Source organism: Chelonia mydas, chromosome 10 (genome assembly GCF_015237465.2).
Source record: "Chelonia mydas isolate rCheMyd1 chromosome 10, rCheMyd1.pri.v2, whole genome shotgun sequence".
In the NCBI taxonomy this organism is placed as follows: Eukaryota; Metazoa; Chordata; order Testudines; family Cheloniidae; genus Chelonia; species Chelonia mydas.
In genome coordinates, this window is record NC_051250.2 from 20,805,773 (window position 1) to 20,828,905 (window position 23,133).

At 40.9% G+C, this 23,133-nt stretch overlaps 1 protein-coding gene across 2 annotated transcripts in view; it reads left to right on the plus strand.

Moving 5' to 3' along the window:
- The first annotated feature begins 1,081 nt into the window (after positions 1–1,081).
- Positions 1,082–23,133, plus strand: part of SHISA9 (shisa family member 9) — a 240,197-nt gene continuing 218,145 nt past the window's right edge. Inside the window, exons 1-2 of one of the 2 annotated variants that reach the window (XM_007058154.4) lie at positions 1,082–2,350; positions 9,062–9,189. In XM_007058154.4, the coding sequence (XP_007058216.3) occupies positions 1,251–2,350; positions 9,062–9,189 (1,228 nt within the window). In that variant the 5' untranslated portion in view covers positions 1,082–1,250. The remainder of the gene's footprint in view (positions 2,351–9,061; positions 9,190–23,133) is intronic. The other variant, XM_037911481.2, reaches the window with a different exon arrangement.

Below are 23,133 nucleotides of genomic sequence, written 5' to 3' on the forward strand. Positions count from 1 at the left end.
CTCACTATTTCTGCAGGTGATTTCCAACCAAGTGGTGGAGATGAGAAAGTAGAGTAACTAGGATGGAGTGAATCATTGAGAAGTCTTTCCTAGGATCAAAGGCGTGTTGGGAGGGAAGTTATTTTAATTGTGCATCTGATAGCCTGCAGTGTAAGGATGTCCTCAGGAGCCAGCCTTACTGGCTGATAAAGTACTTTCTTCAATAAATGATACAAGGGAGTTCCGGTATGAAAGACAAGAAGGTAGGATCATTCCACAGCATAGGCTAGAACTAGTACACCATGTTTACACTTCCTGCCATGTAATAGCCATAGTCTCATACACGTTTAGATTTTTTCTGGTCTATATTGCATTCGTTATATAGGTAAGTGAATCTTAAGAGACTGATAAGAGGATTAGGGTGTAAGAAAGGCTTTACATAGTAAACTGTTCTCTTCAAGTATCAGGAAAGTGGCAGCTGCTCTCCCCGCCCTCCAAGTACCATATAATTCCCGCATTTGTTCAAATCCTGCCCCCATTCGGAGGGACCTGAGGTCAGAATCCAAAGGTGCGGAGTAAAAGCAAAGTCAATGCAAACTGGTGCAAAGGTCGTTGTTCGTCTCCCACGTGACTCTCTGGGCTCTCCTGAAGAAACGCATCGGGGGTATCACCTCAGCGAGGCTTCTAGCCTCTTCCCAGACACCTGCCTCTGGCATTTCTCAGTCCCCCTTATCTTTTATTTCCAGAAGGGCTGAGCCATGTGTCGGATTGTCCCTTTCATCCCCATTGGAACGCTCTCTCCCCAGGTGGCGGGCAGCTCCTCACTCACAACGGGCCCGTTGCTGCAGCTGGGGGTGGGGATGGGCTGGGGAGAAAGAGGCCGCAATGTACAGGTCAGGGCTTCGGAAGGGAGGGGAAGGAGCAGCTATTGCACCTTGGCTCGTGTGGGAAACACCCTCCTCGCAAAGGACCGTGTTATATAACCGAAGGACAGGGAGCAGTGGCCAGCTACAGCTGCAGTGGGGTGTGCTTGTTGGTACTGTCAGCCTCGGAGGCATCGCTGGGGCTCATGTAGGCGCCTCGCTAGAGGGATTTCGCTTTCCAAATCCGCATCTCCTTCGCTCATACCCACACTGCCCACCAAATCGGATTTTCCCCTTGGTGACAGCGCTTGCCCGTCAGCTGGATGCTGCAGGGAGCCCGTGCGCCCCGCCGCGCTCTCTCGCGGGCGCTGTCAGGATGCACCGGCCCCTCGTCTCAGGTGGGGCTCCATGGGCTCCTCTTCTGAGGGAGAGAGTTTTCTCGTAGGACGGGCCGGGCTTTCTCACAGGGCGCGGGAAGGGGGGATCCCTGGCGCCTGCAGATTTCACAAGGCTGCGCGAGGAGCTTCTCCCGGCGCCCGCTTCTCCCCTGCTCTGCAGAGCCCGCACCTCACCCCTCCTGCTCGCCCCAGCCCCACCGCTCCTTCCCCCCCAGCCCTCCTCTCATCTCTGCCCCCTCACTCCCCCTGCCCCCTCCACCCCGCTCCACTCCTCCTCCTCCCCCTCCTCCCCCTCCTCGCTCCTCTTCTCCCGCACGCTCCACTCTCGATTCCACAAGTGCCGCTCACTTCGCTCGGCTCGCTGGGAGCTGCCGGGGCTGGGGAGCCCGCCAGGCAGGGGGCGGCTCGGCGCCCCGCTCCTGCCCCTGCTGCCCGCACGGACCAGGCTGCTGCAGGCGCGAGCGGGCTGAGCGAGCGCGTGGCCCCCCGCCCGAGCCCCTGTATGTTCGGCCCCTGGCGCAGCGCAGCAGCCAGCAGCTCGAGCGGCGGCGGCGGCGGCATCGCAGCGGCCGGGCTGGGAGGCAGGATGCAGGGCTTCCTCCGGCTGGCCCTCGGCTGCTTGGTGGCGGACCTGCTCACGCTGGTGTGCCGGGCGCAGGAGAAAGCCGGGCAGCACCTGGGCAGCATCGTGGTACTCTCCGGGGGGAACCACTCCAGCTTTGGGGAGCACGGAGACGCCTCGGAGCCGCCCCCGACCCCGGACTTCTGCCGGGGCTACTTCGACGTGATGGGCCAGTGGGACCCGCCGTTCAACTGCAGCTCGGGGGAGTTCGTCTTCTGCTGCGGCACTTGTGGCTTCAGGTTCTGCTGCAAGTTCAAGAAGACCCGGCTGGATCAAAACACCTGCACGAACTACGAGACGCCGGTGTGGATGAACACGGGGAAGCCCCCTGCCCGCATCGACGACCCCCTGCACGACCCCACCAGGGATAAAACCAACCTCATCGTCTACATCATCTGCGGGGTGGTGGCGGTCATGGTGCTGGTGGGGATCTTCACCAAGCTGGGGCTGGAGAAGGCGCACAGACCGCAGCGGGAGCACATGTCCAGGTAAGGCTCGGCGCCAGGGGCCCCTCCCCCCATCCGGAGACCATACCGGCGCCCATGTGTTCCTGCTACGCAAACGACTCCCGCCAGCCAGGCTTTGCGGCAGGGCCAGGCTAGACAGACCAACTTTGGAGAGCAGGGCTGCGCCCCAGACCCGGCTTCTGACTCACACGGCCAGGAGCACCAGGCAGCACTGCTGAGGCTGCCAAGCCACTACCCCGCTTGTAAGCTGCAGTGCTCGCCTCCCTCCCCTACAAGAGCCAACAACTGTTCTTGGAAATATTGTCTCAGAACAAAAAAGCCCAAGTCCAGGCACAAATGCGGGGTCTGAATCAGCCTCAAGGAGGGCTGCTGGGTCCCCCCGTCAAGCCCCTGACAAGGTTTTTACTTCTCAACAGAAGGATGTAAACAAATCCCATCCCTCTCTCCCTCACTCTCCCACTGCAAAATGGTGTTGACAGGACTTTCCCTCCCCCACCCCCACCCCAGCTCTTTGTCCTGAAAATGAGGTTGGGGGGTAGAGAGGGAGAGACCAAAAGGGCCCTATTGTGGAAGGGTTCTAACGTTTAATGTAACCCAGCTGCCTGCATATCAAGCCTTTTCTCCGCAGTTGCTAGAGAGGCAAACTGTAACCAAATATGGAATGTAAAAGTCTTTGTCCTGTGTGTGTTACACTCGGTGCGTCCACCATGCAATGGCTGGGTTACATCAAAGAGAACCTCCCCTACCTAGAGTGAGGCATCCTGTGTACTTGCCTGCTCCAGGGACTGGCTGCCTGCTGGTGGGCAGCTCAGGGCACAGCCCAATTGCTCTAACATCATACTCCAGCACCCAGATTGTCACAGCACTCAGAATCAAGGGATAACATATTTGTCCAGTTTTCAGTCTGTCTGATTCATTATGCTAATCCCAGACACAGGAAAGCAAAACAGATGGGGAAAGACAGTTGCAGATTTTTAAAAAAAGGCAAATAGCTCCATTAAAGAGTCTAAATTGATTCCAGCATCTTGGTCAACTTTGGAAATGAAATACAGTTGCAAGGACAGGTTCTACTAGACATGCAGCATGGCAGAAGGTTTTCTATCTCCCTGACTGGTGGTTGATAGAAATGGAGTAATTCACAGTCAGAGCTTTAAAGCTTGGCTCAGGAGTCACCCTTGGAAAGATAGTTCATGAGATCGACAACACCTGGAGCCTTATTACTTGTCCAAGTTTCTGTATTGCTTTGTGATTAACTGCCTCCCCTGAAATGAACAGGGAAGCCACCAAAAATAGTGCTGCAAATGCATCACCAGTTCACTAGCAATTATTTGCTATTTATATCCTGGCTGATACGGATTCATTTTTACTACTGAGGAACAAAGCAGACCATAGAATTTTTAGTCAACTCAACACTGTGTGTCTGTGGTAATTTTGGAGAGACTGTCTTTTTGTTAAGCAGGGTATAAATAGTAAGACATTTTGAGAATCCTGACCCACGAAATTGATAAAAAGAATACATGAATCCTGAAAAAAATTATAAACCCTATTCTGGATCTGTAAGCCAAAGCTTTGGTAAAATAGCTTTATTCCCATCTGCCTCAATCCATTTATGTAGTGTTTACATGCAGGTAAAACAGCAGGTGAGTTTAGACACTTCATTTGCAAAAAAAACCAAACAACCAAACACATGACAGAGAGACGGTGAAAACAGTGCATCCATCTCTGTTCGGCTCTGGTTAGATCAGTCAGTCACATTTCCAGTAGTAGAAATATTTGGTTTAAAAAATCTCTAAAAGGATTTATCTATTTTCTCTCTGTCAGATACAGGTATGAAGGGTTCTGAAATGATATTTCTATCCCTAAGACTATGGATACAGAATTATAGGGGATGGAATATCATTCTAAGCCCCTTCAGACCTGCACCTATATAGATTAGATTGCTGAAGCGGGGCTCAGAAAGGATAGCTTTTGCCCTGATTAGTTAATATTGTTCAAACTCATGTACTTTTTTATTCATCGATCTCTTAAGATAGGATTATTTCAGAGGTTGTAGGAACCTACAAGAGTCAGGATGATAATGGAAAAACAGACGCCCACTCAGTACACACAATGGATATTCCACAGCTGTTAGGAAATCGCTACAACTTTTTCAAAAGTTCTCATCACAAACATACAGGGTGGGATTTTTGAAACCATCTAGGGAATTTGGATGCTTAATTTAATTTTTCACACAGTAGCTGAGATTTTCAGAGACTGCCTAAGGGATGAATGGCAATCTCCTTGTCCTCAACCTATTTTACCAAAGCACCATATCCTGGCTTGTTTCAGGGTTCTGGGGGAGAAAAAGGGGGGCAGAGCTCTGCACAAAGTTTTACAATGTAAACATAAGTACTTGCTAAAAAACATTTCATAGTACCAGTAAGTAAGACACTCTATATCCTATATAGATATCTGCCTTCTTATATGGCACCAATCCCCATGAGGTCTATAAGAAATGAACATGGCTTCCTATGCTCTGCCTACATTCAATGTCATTTTTGAAAACATAAATTATAAAGCCCTGGTCATGAGTGAGTTAGTTAGGCCATGTTGAAATGATGGACTTGATGTTAGAAATCCTGGTTAAAGATTTTACCCCACTATTTTTCATTAAAGTAGTTTGCTTGGTTTCCACTGCTTGCTGTGTTAATCCATTTTGGCTGGTAGTGAGAATCACACAGAAACTGATTTGTTTTTTTATTCCCTCATTTGACAGTGTCTCATCTTCCAGGCCAGGCTGAGAGTATAGCTAACAAGGAGGGACACTATTGCTTTAGCTTCCTTAACTAGCTAATGGATACCTGAAACACTTTAATCCTTTTAACTTTATAAACAAAGTCACTTAAAGAAAGAGTGGCATTACTTATCAGAAATACAATACACAATATACTGGTGTGCCTATTTTATTACTAATGACCAAAACATGCAAAGCTTTACTTTTAATCACATTACATTGCTGAAAGCTGCTTTTAATCTGAAATTTTGTATATGCATGTAGGGAATAAGAATGTTGTCTAATTTAGGGCTAGACTGTGTCATTCTTACTCATCTTGAGGAGTACTTTTTTATGCAGACAGTCCATAGATCGGCTAGCAAAGTAAGGTACTTATGTGAACAAGGGTGTCACAATCTAGCCATTAGAATTATCAGGTATGGTTTCTTTTACCATACACTGCACTCTGCTTGCTGTTATATGAAGACATTGTTTTGACATTAAATGGCCATTTTTGAAGTTTTATAGATCTTTTGTCAGTTAAAATGCAGAAAAAACATTGACAAGATAAGCAAACTTATTCAGTGAAAACCATCAAACTAATTCATACCTTTTTAGGGATGCTTTGTAGTTCCTGTAATTTAGACAAACAAGGCAAAGTGTGATCCTTGTTATATTTTAATATAGTACTCTCTTTAGATTGTGGTGTTGGGTGAAGGTGGAAGAAGATAAGGGGATGGGGGGGGGAGAAGGATGGCTCTTACATGGTATGCTTCCCATAGGATTCTAAAGTATTGTGCATTCCTAATTCCTAATGCTACCTCTTGGTCTTCTTTAGGTAAATTTGTTCAAAGTTAAGAGAATTAAAGTGTTTCCTTTATCCATAGGCAAAGAAAGAGAACTAGTGTCCAAGAAAGGAATATAGTGTCCAAGAGAGCATTAATTCTCCCTCTGAATCTTCTATCTCCTATGAGAGGAAGTAAGGTGGAGGTAGATGTGGTGGTGGTGGTGGGAAGACTTATGGTAGGGTATCCCCCCTTCTGAAGGAGTTATGTTGCCAGGTGAGATGGGGAATCTGGGTAGCAGTGGAGAGAGGTCTGTCTCCCCAAGTTGTTGCCCTAAGATGCAGTTGGATTTTTCTGTAAATAAAAACACAGTATCACATACTGCCCCCCTTTCACATGGGAGATGTGCACATAAATCAAGAGCAGTAAAGGGCCTAAAGGCCAAAGTCTGCAATCAGATCTGCACTGTATAGCTCCTGGTTTTGTTATAACTTATATGTTTATGATAGTTTGAAAGCAGCCTCCTGAATATCTTATGAACCCACCTGAATTTTCCCACCCTCCAGAATGCGCTGATTTTCCAAAAGGAGTGTGCTTGGGGACAAAATAGTCTGGATTGCCAAAATACTGAAATCCTTTGTGTGAAATTATTTCCCAGATTGATTCTGACCCACTTTTGGAAGCAAAACAACAACAACTAACATTTCATGAAGTCACATCTGTATGAGCCTCTTCAAGCTTGTAGCCATAAGGGAGTTGCCTGACTAGATATGCTTTATAACTTCTTAAAACAGCATTACAGATCCAGAGAGCAAAATCTTACAATAAGAGATATCCTGAAGATTTGTGACACTCTTAAATAGCTTTGGGCTGATCTGATAGGTGGAAGACATTGCTCCATATATGTGTGATTTCCATCATTATCAGTGTAGGGAACAGACAAACGTCTCTGATTTGAAGATTATCATCTCATCCCGTAGAATGCATTTTCTTAAATTCATTAAATGTGAGGCATATGTATAGTGCCAATATAACTCTCTTATTTATTTCATTTCCCAGTGAGACCTTTAATGACACCTTCTTCAGATATTTATAAGATAGTACCATTCTACCATTCTTTATTGTACTTGATGGAGATACAATACAGAAGCAAAGTCAGCAAGTGAAAAACTATATATGGGTAAAGAGTAAAGACATGGTCATATTTACTCAGGTTAGCCAAATGCATGGAGGGAGAAGCCCTATGAAACAGCCTGTTGTGTCGACATAGCATTTCAGAAAAACAAGCACCCTAAACCAAGTACTTTATGTGGTCGTTGTGATACATAAACATCCACTACCATTTAAAATTACATGAGCAAATCCTCAAAAGGGTAGAATGTGACTCTTAATCTGTAATATTAATTAAGACAATAATATGTCATCTATGTTTGATCTCCTATATATGTATCTTTTTTCTTGGGTTCTATGAGGTGCTGAGCATTCTTAATTTTCACTGATGTAAATGACAGATAAGAGTGTGCAGCATCTTGCATGAGATGTTCAGCTCCTTGAAAGATCAGGCCCTTTACTTGAATATTACAATATAAATTGAGGTAACGTTTTGTTAAAAAACAAAACAAAACAAAAGACATCCTGCAGATAAAGAGGTTTCTTTCTTTTGTCCTGGCCTTTGGCATTCTTAATGCCTGGTTGATTATTCAGTAATTAGCAAACAGGCACATATTTTTGAATTAGTATTAGACAATCTAAATGTGCCCAGATTTTCTAAGGTTTGGATTTTAAAAGCAGTTTAAAATAATAGGAGTTGGATACCTAACTCCTTGAACCCCCTTTGAAATGGTGAAGACTTCATTGGTATTTTCAAACACAGGGAACAGTTAATCTGGTAGCATGTGGGATGTTATTTAGAGTATATAATGAATAATATTTACAGTAACATTAAAGGCAACAAAAAGGCCATCTCTAAAAGCCTGGTCTCCTAGACTGGGGAAATACTAATCCATGCATTATGAGATTACACCATTTTAACTCCCAGAATGAAGGTGAGACCTGTCATTTGCATTTCTTCCTTTTCCAAAAATGTGTCCAGCTGCCTCTTGAATTAAATCTATAATGCTGACAAACAATTTGTTTTGTATAAACAAATTCTGCATACATTAATTAGATATGAGTGGTCTCCCAGCTTCAGTCCATAACTTGTTTTCAAACTGTGGTTTGTAATAAAATCCTTTTCTTTCAGGATCATATTGTACATACACCTATGAGATCTCTGCTAGTGGCCTTTTTCTCAGCTACGTAAGACAGCTCTGCTACTCTTGCTGTATAAGTATTGCTTCATATTGAAGTGTTGCTTCAGTACCTTAAATAATTTTGGTTACCTTCTTCTAACTTTTTACAGTATCATCAGGTTGTAACACAATCAGAATTGTACCTCACATTCTAATAGAATAAAAATGTCCACAAACACGAGGGAACATCTTATTGTCTATCTTATGTGCACCAAAGAGCAAAATCCAGCTCAAGATTTCTCTGTCTATCTGTAACCCACACATTTATATGGAGCTACTGTTCGATATTTCAATATAGCACATAGCAACTAGGAAAATAACTCCTGTCACACTGGTTCAGTGGAAGAACTGTACTGCATTTGCCTCGACTTTCATTAGTGAATGTATTTATTAATTTATAAACCAGATGCAGTATCTAGGATACTGTATGTAATTTTACACAAAAACAAACTAAACTGGGCATAGTGCCTAGTAAAAATATCCATTCTCTTTAAAAATGGATTAAAACGGTCCAAATCTGGTGACAAAGGAGGCAAACAATGATCAGTGAGGTACAGAACTGAAAATACTTGCACTGAACCCTGAAGACATTAATAACAGATGCCATATCATTCCTTTGCCTAAGGCCAGGGCTTTTGCAGGGGGACCAATTATTTTCTATGGCACAGTAATGGATCAGCTACTTATATGGCATACACCTAGTGCCAATTCTGCTCCTACTGAAGTCAGTGACAAAACTCTCTTTGACATCAATGGGAGCTGGATTGGGCCCCTATTAAACTGTGACTCTACAGTATATACGTTGTAATGTACAATATCAAGAACTAAAAGGACCAGAGTACATTGCAACTGCATTATAGATTTTGCAGATTTATTCTAATTGAGTTTAATTTTTATTCTTCAGGGCTCTTGCTGATGTTATGCGACCTCAGGGTCCTTGCACAACAGATCACATGGAAAGAGACCTAAACATTGTAGTTCATGTGCAACATTATGAAAACATGGAGACAAGGCCACCTGCAAATAATTTGCGTAAGTTGTATTATATTTTATCACTGTTTTGCCATGCGAGTGAATGAGAGGATTATGATCAAATGAGCTAGGACATGGGTTCTTGTAAATCAGAAAATATTCCTTATAATGCCTTATTATTGAATTAGATTACATCAAGGACTTTAGAGTGTCAAAATGGCATTTTCAACTGAACTAAAGTTAAATTATTGCATTTATTTGGGATTAGTTTTGGTGGTTGGCTGCCATTTATTTCATATCTCTGTCTCTTATTTAAAAAGGCATTTTCATTCAGTTCTCAGATTATGACCTATTCACTGTTTCAGTATACTTGACAGAGAATACAAAAGTAGCCAAGTTTATAGTAAGACTTATAGGATGTTTAATAAGACTGTAAAGTCCAAAAAGAAAATGTTCTGTGTAGGTATTTATACCAATCATACAACCATAATATCTGACCATCTTCCAGAAATGTAGTAAAGAGTAAGTAACTGGCATTTGTCACACGTGTCTCGTTCCCTCCCTTCCTCTCTTTTTCTCTCTCCAAAGAGATAATTAGGGGAGGATTGTTTTATTCTTTTATTTTATTTTTAATACATATTATGTATTTTATTTTATAGTAGCTGTGCTATGTGCTTGTATTATTGAAAGCAATGTCAAAAAAGTGCACTTCACACTTGGTATGGAATGTGGCAAGGCTTCAGGCGGCTTTTAGATCCCGTGCAAGCTTGTTCCACAGTCTTGGACGACCCCCTAAGAAAGCTCTTTCTCCTGCACAGATTAAGTTTCCCTTTCTGCTGGGCAGGTTTCTCTCTCTCTCTCTCTCTCTCTCTTTCTGTGCGTGTTCAAATTCAAGGTGTTTGTGAAAGAAAATAGCATAATTCAGAATAGCAGGCTACAGTGGACAATTTCTTTCTGTGTTGTCTATCTACAATGTGCTTTCTACTGCAAAAGTAGTATGGATTTACTTCTTGATGTGTTTTAAGTATATTTAAATCACCAGCTAATTTGTCTTTCATATGTCTTTCTACAACTATATAGAGCTGACAGTTTGATCATCTTTGACCAAGAAAATAGGTTTTGCTTGGATCATATTGTACAATTGTTTTGAAGCCATATCATACCATCTGCTGGTAAAATGCATGGGGGGTGGAGGGTCAGAGAACCCAGATAAATAATGGCATTTCTCATAAATACCACTCTTTGGGGTAGTGGCGGAGGCTAGGTGTGATTTCCCCCTTCTGTGGATACCAGGTATCAAGAGAGAGGAAAAGCTCCAATTTATGGTGAAGCTACTATGTACGGTGAAGCCTGGCCTCCTATTATAATCTGGATGCATAGCTTCCTAAGAAACCACTTGCCCTGCACCATTGAGAGGGGAAAGTACAGAGCTTTACAGAAGCACCTAATTCCCCCCACCCCCCATCGACATCCACTCAAAAATACACCAGCTCCCAAAGGGAATTTACACTCCTGTCTGGGACAAAAGGAGCCTTAACTGCATGGAGCACATGTGAGCTTTCAAAGGTTTGATGGAAAGCTGGGAGTGTATGGTGTAGCCACTGCATCTATCCCTGCATTCCATATACCAATTCTATGCTAACTCCTGGGGGAATTCTGTTCCAAAAAATTAAAAATTCTGCACACAAGATTTTAAAATTCTGCAAATGTTATTTGTCAAAATTACACTATATAATCACACCAGTTTCAATTATTTTGGTAATTCCTTTCAAAATACCTGTCAGCAAGTCACACAATTTCCTCAGGAGTAGAGAGTTAAAGAAACCCCTGTAACAACCCAGTTCCTGTGTCTCAGCCCCCTCCGCACTCTTAGCCCTGCTGGGGGGCCAGACACTCACACCCCGTCTGCCCCCAGAGCCCAGCCAGACACTCATACCCCATACCCCCCAGAGCCCAGCCAGGGGGCCAGAGTGCCAGACACTCACACCCCTTTCCTCCCAGAACCCAGCCGTGCCCCTGCCAGCCCAGACACTCACACCTCCAACCCCCTAGAGCCCAGCCACGGCCCCCCTCAGCCCAGACACTCACAGCCCCTACTCCCTAGAGGCCAGGGATCCAGAGGGATGCTGGGTCCCAGGCTTGCACAGAGTTTCCTGTATGCCACTGCCTCCTTCCTTCAGGGCAAGCTGGGAACTGCAGCTGCTGGTAACCCTCCAGTTTCCTCCCCCCAGCCTCATCTTCTATTTGCGAGCTGGGCTCTGCTGGGTCCAGTGGCCCCTAGTGGCAGTCAACATCTCTAAAGTTCATTTCTGTGAGGGGAAAAAGGAAATTCTGCATGCACAACATTAATTTCTGCAAAATTCTGCATTGCACAGTGGTGCAGAATTCCCCCAGGAGTATATACTGTTTGGTCTTCGCTGAATAAAAGGAGAGGCACCTCCTTCCTATGATAAGGTTTTCAAGCAGGGAAGGTGCATAGTGGTAAAGCAATTAGGTGCAATCCCATTCACCCCCATATGTTAAAATATGGTCAAGAATCTAGGTTACAGACAAAAGCCAAGAAATGCACAACTTCTTATTTCATTGCTCATTTCTGGGTATTTCAGAAATCTTCACACTGGGCATTTAACAGACAGTACCTTATATACTACGCTATATAAGTACAACACAGCAGATCTTTATTAACCTCATTGTATTTCTTAGATTTATCAATTTTAGGTACCATGTTTAACTCAATGTTTGCAGAACCAGGATCTGAGTTCGTTTTTTAAAGGTACCTTAGACGTTTTGGTGCCAATCCTCAACTGATGCAAGATACCATAGGCCCATCTGACAATTTACACAAGCTGAGGATCTGCCCCTTTGTATATCATTTTCTTTGCTTTTCATGTTACATAAGGAAATGGAAATGAAATCTGGAATGTGTGCAGACATTAGCATGATATTCCTGTCAGGTTTATCATAGTTATATAAACAATTTTAAATATGTTTATTATATAACTGATAAATCATCATTACTTTTGTGCCATTATAATCAGTCATGAAAATACATACTTAGACAAAATGGGATTAAGCCACTCAACAGAATTAACTGGTGCTTTAGAAGCTATTACATTCTGTCAAGTGAATATGTAGGGTACAGAGTGAAATCCTTTATGAAAAAATATTTATTGAAATGGGCAGAAGTCAGTTTTCTACGTCAAATATTTTAGCAGTCTGAAATGTTTATGGTGGAGTTATGAAAAACTAGAAAATTTGGCAGCGCCATCACCAACCTGTAACAGTACGGCATTACCCAGTGCTAATGTTAAAGAAACGAGCAACCTTTTAAAATATGTTTTTGCAAGCAAATAAATCTGAAACTTGAGTATGGTTCATAGGTCTAATCACAAGTTACTACATATGTAAAGCAGATGAAGTGGTACAAAATTACTGCATCAGCTGATGGCTACTATAGTAGTAGTACTTTTAAATTACAACCTTCAGGAACACCTCAGACTGAGACTGAAAATTGCCATCACAAGTTCCTTGAAGTCATCCTTCTTGTATTGTTCCATGATGCAAGAAGGCAGGGAATAGTTTCATAGCCACTATGTACTTTTCATAGAATTTTTTTTCAAATGTATTAAAGATTAATTTTTAAAAGCAAAGTATTATTCAAGAGTGGTTTAATTTGAGCGATTATTCATTTGCTCTTTCTGATCTCTTGAAATGCCACTTTGCTGATGCTGCCAAACCATACTGAAGCTGTTTCGGAAAGAAGAACTCTATCAAAATGAAATACCTTGCATGAACTCTGACATTGAAAAAGAGTGTGCTTAAGTCTTTAGATGACTTTTTACTAAAGAAAAAGGATTTTCTAAGCAGCCTGCAGTTAGCTCTGCTACTTGCCAAGATTAGGAATCCAACAAAAAGCTAAAATCCTTCAGAATAAGTGCAAAATGTTTCCATGTCTCTGCAGCCCAATGGATTGTAACTTACTTGGTTTGCCATTCTTCCTTTTCTGAGTATCCATCTTGGAGGATCTGGAGAAGGACAGATTTTGTCCTGTGCATATCTGAATCCAGACATGCTAAATGCTCACTGCTTAAGTTTTCTTTGACCTTTAATGGTTGTTATTGTCCATATTTCTCTTCTAGTAATGTGCCTTATTTTGGATTAAAGCCAAAACAGCTTCCCACATTTTCCTTCATCAACTTGCATTACCACCAAATAGTGCATTGACAGTGAACAGCAAGTATTCACCAAATAACATAGCATTCAAGGGGTTTAACAGGAAATATTAAAGAAAATTAATTAGTGGATAATTCTAACTATTTAAAATATGTAGACATTTGGAATTCAGGAAAATATTAAACCTTGTTTTAAAATCTTGTGTTATATGTTTTTGTTAATTTCTTTTACACTTTCGTAATTCTTAAGAGAGCAGCATAGTGGATCAATCTTCTTTTGCCTTATTTTTCCCATTGATTACTACGTTAGGAGTTGGTAATTTATTTAACTTGTCAAGATCATAATGTAGATGCAGTGTGAGTCAAGCGTCTTTGAAGCTATGCTCCTCATCTCTGGAATATGTTTCCCACTATTATTCCTAAATCTCAGTCTGACAGCATAGTGAAACAAATGGTTATGTTAGTGTTACCCACTGTCCTACAGATCGGCAAAATCTCAGTTCCTGCATCCATAGTAATAACTCACCCTGAAGTAGTCAACCGCCTTCCTAGTGCATTGATGGGAACCTGCAGATTCCCCCAGCTGTAGGTGGCTAAAAAGGGAAGCCACCTCTACATTATGGATTTTTTTCTAAGGTGAGAATTGTTTGTATAAATTGTCTACATTTTAATTGAGTTGGGAGAGTTATGGGTTATTTTCCAATTTTAATTTTTTTATTGTAATTTTTTATTATAAAACTACAGGAATGTGTAAGTGCAAGTGAATTGGCAGCGCTTATGTGAAGGATATATTTAGTTATACTGTAGTAAGTGGCCAGTGTTATAAAGGCCAAAGTTTTGGACTCCATATAGTGGTGATTATAAAGGAGTTTCAATGTACTGAAAAGAATTATGTGTTTAGCCGCTGTTTCCATTCGGGACACTGGATATTTAGAAAGAGGATGATTCTTTTGAAGCGATTGTGTGTTAAAATAACATGTTCCATACTGTTGTGTATGGTTAGTTTGTCAAAACAGTAGGCTTAGAATGCAAACCTGTGTACTGTATTTTATCTGCGTTTGTTCTGCTTTATGCTACTCATGGGGGGAGGGGGGGGACCACGAGAAGGCAGAAGAAATGTCCCCTAAAGATCACCTGACACACTGCCTTGATCCAGAAGCTAGCCGGAGAGAAGCTGGGAAGTAGAGGCAAATGTTTGACAAACCTCAGTCCTGTTGCTGTTATGTGCAAGAGTGGAATATTGTGGAGCCGTCAGGGTGGAGGGAGCCAGCATACACATCTCATTGATTTGGAGCTGAACACAGCTACCCATATTTTTAGTGGCCGCTTTAGCCACACATTAACATCTAATTGATATGTGTTGGCTCATATAGCTCCGTCAAAATTTTGATGAGATGCCATTACCCTTAAAATTGCAGGGAGGGCTATGATGGATGAAAGCAACCTGCTGCACGCCAGGCTGACCATGATTCCAACAGATGTAAATAAACAATGCACACTTCCTATAAGAAGATCTGCCCGGAAGAAGACACCCACACCTGCAGTTCCTGCTGATTTGCTATGATTGACTTTGCAACATCCTTTCATGGCAGCCATTCATGCCAGTCTAGTGTCAATCTAGGATGAACAATGGCATATCAAGGTCATGGGCTAGGACCTTGCAGAGTGGCAGCAACTCTGGCATAGTGAGACAGGCATGCAGATGAATTTCAGAAGCCCTAACTTACATCCACCTGTTACAGCCTGTTAAGCATAGTCCTGGATCTGCATCCCATGTTGCAGACAGGAACAGCCAGAGTGACTGCCCAGTGCAGAAATTTGGCTTAGCACTCTGCAGTGGAACTGTGAGGCAGCAAGCAGATGATCAAACATGTGGTGGAGGAGTGCACAATCACAAGATTGGAGGGTGGACTGCAATACCTTGCTAGCCTCGATGATGCAGCAGTTAGATGGCTGAAAAATGTACATATTGACTTGGGATATATACAAAAGAAGAAGTCAAACAGTAATCAAAGGATGCTGACATTCTGGATAATCATTGTGTTAATGCCTCCTAATATAGTGCTGGGTCAAAAATTCTCTTTCAAAAACTGATTTTTTGGATGAAAATTGGTTTTTCAACTAAATGAAAATTTTTGTGGAAAACCTTTTTCTGTGGAACAATTTGATTTTTCTTCAAAAAACCCCAAGAACATGAAAACTGATAACTTTTTGTTTTTTTTTTCAATTAAAAATATTTTTTTTCTGAAGATAGAAACCCCCAGCTCTAGTAGTAAACTAGCAGAATATAACAAAGTTGGCAATAACTTTCAGGACCTCTTTTCAAACAAGCAAAATCTGAGGTCCTGTGAAAAACTGTGTGACTCATGCAGAACTCAGAGTAGCAGCTGTGTTAGTCTGTATCCGCAAAAAGAAAAGGAGTACTTGTGGCACTTTAGAGACTAACAAATTTATTTGAGCATAAGCTGTAGCTCACGAAAGCTTATGCTCAAATAAATTTGTTAGTCTCTAAGGTGCCACAAGTACTCCTTTTCTTCATGCAGAACTGCAATTACTATGACTGCGTGCACAAAGCAGATATTTGTGCACACAAATGACAAGTTACTAGGCAACTGTCCATCCTGAGATTATGCCATTTTCAGTGTCATCACATGACAAAATCCCATCTACAAATATAAAATACTGACAGATTGACATTTTAAAAAACCACCAAGTAGCCTCAAATGCAACTTGCTTTTGAACAAGTAAAAAGTGTATCAGAAATTGACAGTGGAGAAGAAACATGGCCTAGTAGTTAAAGAGCATTGTACTGTGTCAGGAGATTTGGGGTCTATCTCCAGTTCTGCCACAGATGGTATTATAATATTACTGTTTCATTTAATGTGAAAATATTTTCAATGGACTGGTCTGCCAGGTGATGGCATATGTTTTTTCTTTAACATTTTTGATGCAAACAAACAAAAAATGAAGAAACGCTGTTTTGTTCTAAGGCTAGTAGTTAAAGTTAAGTATCTACTTTGTGTTATACTGAATTGGGTCTGATAAGAAGAAGTAGGAAGTTGACTGCAAAATATGTTTATGCAATATCCAGGCATATAAATAGAGTGAAATATATTATATACAAATTTATTCTAGAGTATACTGAAGCAACATTTATAATGACCCTGATCTTGCTCCCAAAGAAAATATTACTGTGGCCACCAGTGACAGCAGGATCAGCACTTATATCAATTGCTTGATACTGGCAGAAAGAAAGTTAGGATTTGCAAGAATTTTCAGCAGTTGCCTATATTTATTTAGAATGCCTAAGCAATAAATAAAACACTCCTGTGGCAAATGAGTTATTTTTATGTTTAAAAAAAATACATTTGCAACAAAAATGTTTACCTCAGATGATTCATTAAATCCTGACATGTTTCTAGGATATTTTTGCTTATGCATAAATCTTATTGTTGCTAATAGGAATTAAGTGTGGAGGCATCATGAAGAGACTACATTTTAGAGCAGAGCTAAAGGTTGCTACTCCTGTAAATTGAAGGTCCTTGGAGCCCCAATACTATGTAGTAAGTTTACTGACATGATATTTGTTGACCACGTAATTGCGCAGTTAGTTAACTTGCCATTATTGAGAATTTGCAAAGTTATTATTCTGGGTACAATACTTTCATTGATCTGGGCCTTAAACTTCCACTGTCATCAATATGCAGATATATGGAAATATACAAAGGACTGAGTACATGATTATTTGCATCCTCTACTCAACATTCAGGCTACATAGTTACAGTAAAATGCTATTCTGGACCTGGTTCTGTATGGGCTGTTGCCCAGAGGAATTGGAGTGTATTCTCCATATGTTCTTCTTTGGTTGCTCAACTTTTTATAGACAGAAGATGCAAATGGAGTCCAAGAACCCAGCCTTTACTGGAAAGAGGCCACTCACATCTGCTGAGCAAGGATAACAGGAGGTGTTGAGCCACCAAAGGGGTATCTGAGGTTAGCCAGCTGATGGGCGTTCCAGTGAAAGTGCACTGGAACTGTTGATGAGGGGGCCAGAGTTAGGGAAGAATGAGGGCGAGTGAAACTGCTAGCACAAGTTCAAGACTCAGGACTGGCATGCTTGTGAGAAGCAAGAGTGCTGTGGATGGGAGAGGGGACTGTGTAGTCAGTATGGGGGAACAGGTTGTGGACTGCTGACTTAGAAGAGATTCTACAACATAGTTGGGAGTGGGGAAGTGATGATTTAGGAAAGAACAAGAATAGGGCAGACACTGCTGTTGTAGTGGATGGGACAGACATGGAGCTGGGACTATTAGTTTTTTATTTTCCTATTTTGCTCATATATCACCACAAATTAAAAGTTTTCACTAACTGCTGATAAATAGTAAAACCAAATAAGTCTTCAGAAAATCCAAATGTGTGAACTAAAAGGGAAGACAAGTGAGTTTAAAGAAAGGACACACCTATCTATCCTTTTAAATAATCAAGTAAATGAAAATTGATCAGAGAAAGAATGAAATACTCTACCAAGGAGATTTTATGCTGCATTGCTGTATATAGCTGATAATCTGCTGATTTGGAGCTAAATACAGATGGAGGGTTTCATAGGCCCACAAAGGTCTCCACAGATTTCTCATTTGTCATCATTCTTCTAATCCATTTTTTATAATCTGTTCTCTTTTTCCACTTTAGCATGCAATAAAGCCATTGATAGTACCAGCTGTTTCTGACACTCAGCTGTAAGACCCTACCGTTGTAAAACTTAAGTCCAGACAAAAAAGCAGGTAATTTTAAACAAAGAAAAACCCCAAATGCTTCAGCTAAGAGGAACAATTAACTGGAAGGGAAAATGTTGTTCCAGGGCCTCCCATGCTGCAACCACTTATGCCTGTGCTTAACTCTTAATCATGTGAGTAGTCTCTTTGACTTCAGTGGGACTGCTCATGTGCTTAAAGTTAAGCATGTGAATGTGTGTGCAATACTGGCACTCAATTTAGAAATTTAAATTTAGGCCTTAGTCATTAGTGTCATTATGTAAGAAATTGTTTTACTAGGGCTTATACAACCTAGCTGGAAAGCAGTTTAAAACTATTTCTAAAGATCAGATACTTCAAATAATCTAGACTAATTGATGCATCAAGACTCCTATGCAAAAAAACTTCTATGGTTAAGGTGGCCCAGGTATATGGGACACAGCTATTTACTGCATTTTGCCTGTTATCTACAATGAGTGGATAAACACTCGTTTTATATCATTCACTCAGTAAAACAAATTCATCTTCTTCCAAGAGAAATCTACAGCTACCACCACCACCAAAGGAGCACAGTATATTTTTATGTCTTGTAATTTCTGATTGAGGTTAAAACCACAGTCTGCACTACCTAGAGACAACTTTTTAAACTACTGTAAATTCATTTCCAGCTCCTGACTTTAGTTTAAATTATGCACATACTGTGGGATTTATAGCATTTGCAGGTTGCTGAGGGGATTTTTGTTAATATAATTATGGTTACAGAGATGAATCTGAGAACTCCAAGCCTCCCATGTTGGAAGCACAAGCTTCCAATCTAAAATTACAGTAAGTGAACGTACACTTCATTGATCTCCTACATGGATTCAATCAGTCATTATAACTCACTGTTTAATTAGTTCTGAATTTGTGTTAACCACTTTCTGTTAATCATTAATATAAAATGTAACTAGTTTACATTTCATATTTTAATACAGATATATTATACTGATTTATAATAAGATGTTATGAACCTTCCTGAAAAAAACCAGTAAATATTTTCAAGGAAATTAATTATTGTCACGGTTCAGGGCAACTGCACTTGTATTCCCCCTCTGTGATGCAGCAAGGGCACCAGGCTTCCAGCACCTTAGCTGTCACCTCTCTTGGTCAGAGACCTCTCCCTGCTTACCAGGGTTTTTCCAAGCTGTACAGTACCCTGCCTACTTTATTCTTCCCCAGCAAGGCAGACTGCATAAACAGGACTGCATCTGTGCTTTGCTTATTCTTCAAAGGGTATCCATAGTGTAATTACCCACAGTTAAGTTACCACATACCTATTTCTAAGCAACCACACTGATTCTTAAGGTAAAAGTATAACAGAGAAAACATTAAAAACAATAAAAGAACCTGCACACATGCTATTAAGCTTACCAGAGATCCCCCACAACTCCAGTATGAGCTCTGGCACATGCCAATCCTTCCTACTCTTCCCTAAGGATAAATGCCCTTTCCTTGGATGGAAGGTCTTCCCTGTTTGCTGGATCAGAATGAAGGGCCTGAGTCAGTTTTAACTCAGGCTATTTATCAAAAAATGCTTAGTTTTTCCTTGGAAAATTGAGTTCTGAAGGGCAGCCCTCAAGGCTCCATGGGTGCTGGGGGGGGGGTGGTTGGTGGGACTGGGGCAGACTCCCTACCTGGCTCCTGGGAACCAGCGAACCCAGCTCCTAGCTCCATGTGCTGCCTCCATGGCTGGGAACCGTGGCCAATGGGAGCTGTAGGGGTGGTGACTGCAGGTGGAGTCAGCATGTGGAGCTGGGAGCTGAGGGAGGGGAGTTGCCGCCATGCTGGAGAGCCCACCTCAGTAAGCTCTCCAACCCCCAGCCCTGAGGCCCCCCCCCCCCCCCCCCCCAAAAAAAAAAAAAAAAAAAAAAAACTCCTGCTGCTGGGGCATGAGGGAGGGGCCAAGACTGCCCAAGCAGCAGCCGGTGTGCCTGGCCCAGGGGCTGCCTGAGTTGCTCAGGTGGCCCCCGGGCCAGGCACACAGGCCTCTGCAGAAGTCACGGAAAGTCACAGAATCCGTGATCTCCATGACAAAAATGGAGCCATAAGCATTATCAGTCCTGACGCTCCTCTAGGCACAGCCTGTCACAGGCTTATTTGGTTCTTTTTACCCAGTCGGGCTTAGTGTGATAGAGACCACATCACAATGCCCCTATGTAATCACTACCATTAAAAACTTCAGAATGTGCAAGAAAGGTCCTTTTTTTGGCTACTGCCTTCTTTATTGTGCAGTATGAACATATTTGTCTCTGTTTCATATATAATCATTTGTCTTTAGAATGCTTTTAATTTTCAGGTAAATTTGGCATATTTTAGTAACATATTTAACAATGTAAAAAGGTATTTGAGAGAAATACAACCATAGTTAATTATCACAGATTTATTTAATTTTGTGGTAATTAAAATTATGGTATTAAAAATTCTGTTCTTAAAAATCTATTTAGCATAAATTTTACAGTTTATAACACAGTTTAATTAAATGAATGTCTCATTAATAAAACAAAAATTGTTCTCACAATTGAAGAGAAGATTGCAATAATATTGTATTATATGGGCAGTTTCAGTCCACACAACAACAACAAAATTGGAAAGTAGATAGTAAAAAACAAGACTCATCTTGCTGTTGTTCATGGCACTTCTGATATATTGTCATATTATACATGGGAAGCATTTACACACTAGCAGATGAGGTCTAATATTAAAGTATGATTTGACTCTTAGAAGAACTTCTCCACTTCCTGGGTGATTCAGTTTCTTCTTTGTGTCGTCAAGAGAATTGTTTACTAAGGGTCCATTCCTGCAGACACTTTCTACTAAATGTTAATGCTTACTGCTGTCCACTGTTCCTCTGAGAACAAAAGGAGCGCTCACAATAGTAAGCACTTGGGACTAGCTTGTCACTTTACAAGCTATATTTTTATCTGTTACATCTTCTTAATGTGGCAAGTTCTCACAATTTACCCTTTTCATGATCTTAAAATCATGTAAAACTCTTTGACAGATACAATCATTATAAGTTTGCTTGGGGTTAATCAACATTTAGTAAAACATCCTTCTATTAATAATAATTGTCAGCAGCATCAGGCATTACTGTTTCATTGATATTAAAATCTATCACATCTTGATTTTTGATGGAAAAGTCCGAGTCCACCCATGTTGTAACTCTGCTTGGAAAAAAGTTTGGACTCTTTTGTTTTCTTAAAATGGAATGTACAGCTTTATGAAGCCCAAGGTATTGTGGCATGAGTTACCTAGTTAAAAGGCAGGCAACAGGTATCTTTTGTTTCTAATGTTGGTTTGCCAACAATGTCATATGCAGAAATTGCATTTGTATGCCAAAATATAATTCTTAATTGCTTGTTTAAAGCTAAATCATCTTTCTAAGTCTGTTCCCACCCCCACCCCCATGTTAATTGTCTCAAAAAAAAATCACAGTAATGTTAAAGAACATGGATACATTCATATGCTGGTTTCAGCTACGGATACAAGGTCAGATATAAACTGTTGCAAGCTGCAGGTGCACCTATATCTTTCCCATTCTGGCTGAGTGAAACTTGGATGCTAAATTTATGGTTTAAAATATTGTTACATCCTGTAAGATCACCTCTCTTTTATTACTTCATCTTTTAATCCACACATACTAACTTTACCAGCCTGCATCAGGAATCAGTGTATACAAGATAAAAGTGGTGAGGTTGGCTGCATACATTAAAAAGCTTATGAATACACTTTGCAGCATTACTAGGCAATTATGAAATGCTATTCAGTGTAAGGTAATATTTTCAAAAAATGCAATCTACCAAATTCAATCACAAATGGTTTTTCAGTAGCTTTGTTCCATTTAATTTGGTTGCTGCTTTGTATCATAACTTCCTTTGAAATGTACGTGTCACTGTCGACTCCAGTTTCATTATTATAAAATAAAGCCAAGAAGGGAATCGAGTATGTTTAATATTTATGAAACGGCTATATTGTTGATATGGATAATGTAAAATATATGAGAGCAAATCTCCACAACTGATGCAAAGCTACATTAATAATCATTCACAGATAATTACAATATCGATTCTAATGTATTGTTAAGTATCATTAAACCTTAAAACTTTAAATTTTATTTAAAACAGTATTCTTAAAACCTTGTAAAAAGGGGACAATTATTCATACTTCACATATAGTTCATAACTGAGCAAGCATCCAACTCTAAGAAATGTACTTGCCTTGCACTTTTATTATTGGCAACAAGAAGGAAAAACTGAAGGACATATATATGCTTCTGACATTGTCTTTACAATTTCTAAAATATGTTCCAAGATAACGTCATTTTGTTTCAGGATCAAATCCTTGACACTTGAAAAAGAGTGCACAGAAGACAAATATAGTGGATTAGAAGTTTGGGTGTATTATTGTTATTAGTAATTATATTCTGTTTAGTTTAGGATAGTGCCCAAGATCTGCCAAGTGATTACCAAACACAAAAGAAGACATGGTCCTTGCTCTGAAGAGTTTATCCTGACTGCATTAGTTCATATTTTGGTTTCTAAAACTGTAGCTATGGGAGGGCTTTTTCCTTACATGCAGTTGCTCTTCTGGGCCTAATCTGATCAGTGATTTTTGATTTTTATTCCTCAGTTGTTTTCTCGATGTGTTTTCCATGCATAATAAACCTTGTAAAAAGAAAAGGAGTACTTGTGGCACCTTAGAGACTAACCAATTTATTTGAGCATGAGCTTTCGTGAGCTACAGCTCACTTCAGGATGATGAAGTGAGCTGTAGCTCACGAAAGCTCATGCTCAAATAAATTGGTTAGTCTCTAAGGTGCCACAAGTACTCCTTTTCTTTTTGCGAATACAGACTAACACGGCTGTTACTCTGAAACCAATAAACCTTGTGTTTCCCATTATTTGTTAACCCAGAAATGCTGTCTTTTCTGCTGCCTGTAACAACCTTGTCCCTTTCAGTGATTAGAAACAGTATTTGCTGAAACGCAGTTGTGTCTTTTTCTATAAAGTTCCGGATCTCAAAAGATAATCTGAAATATTCTA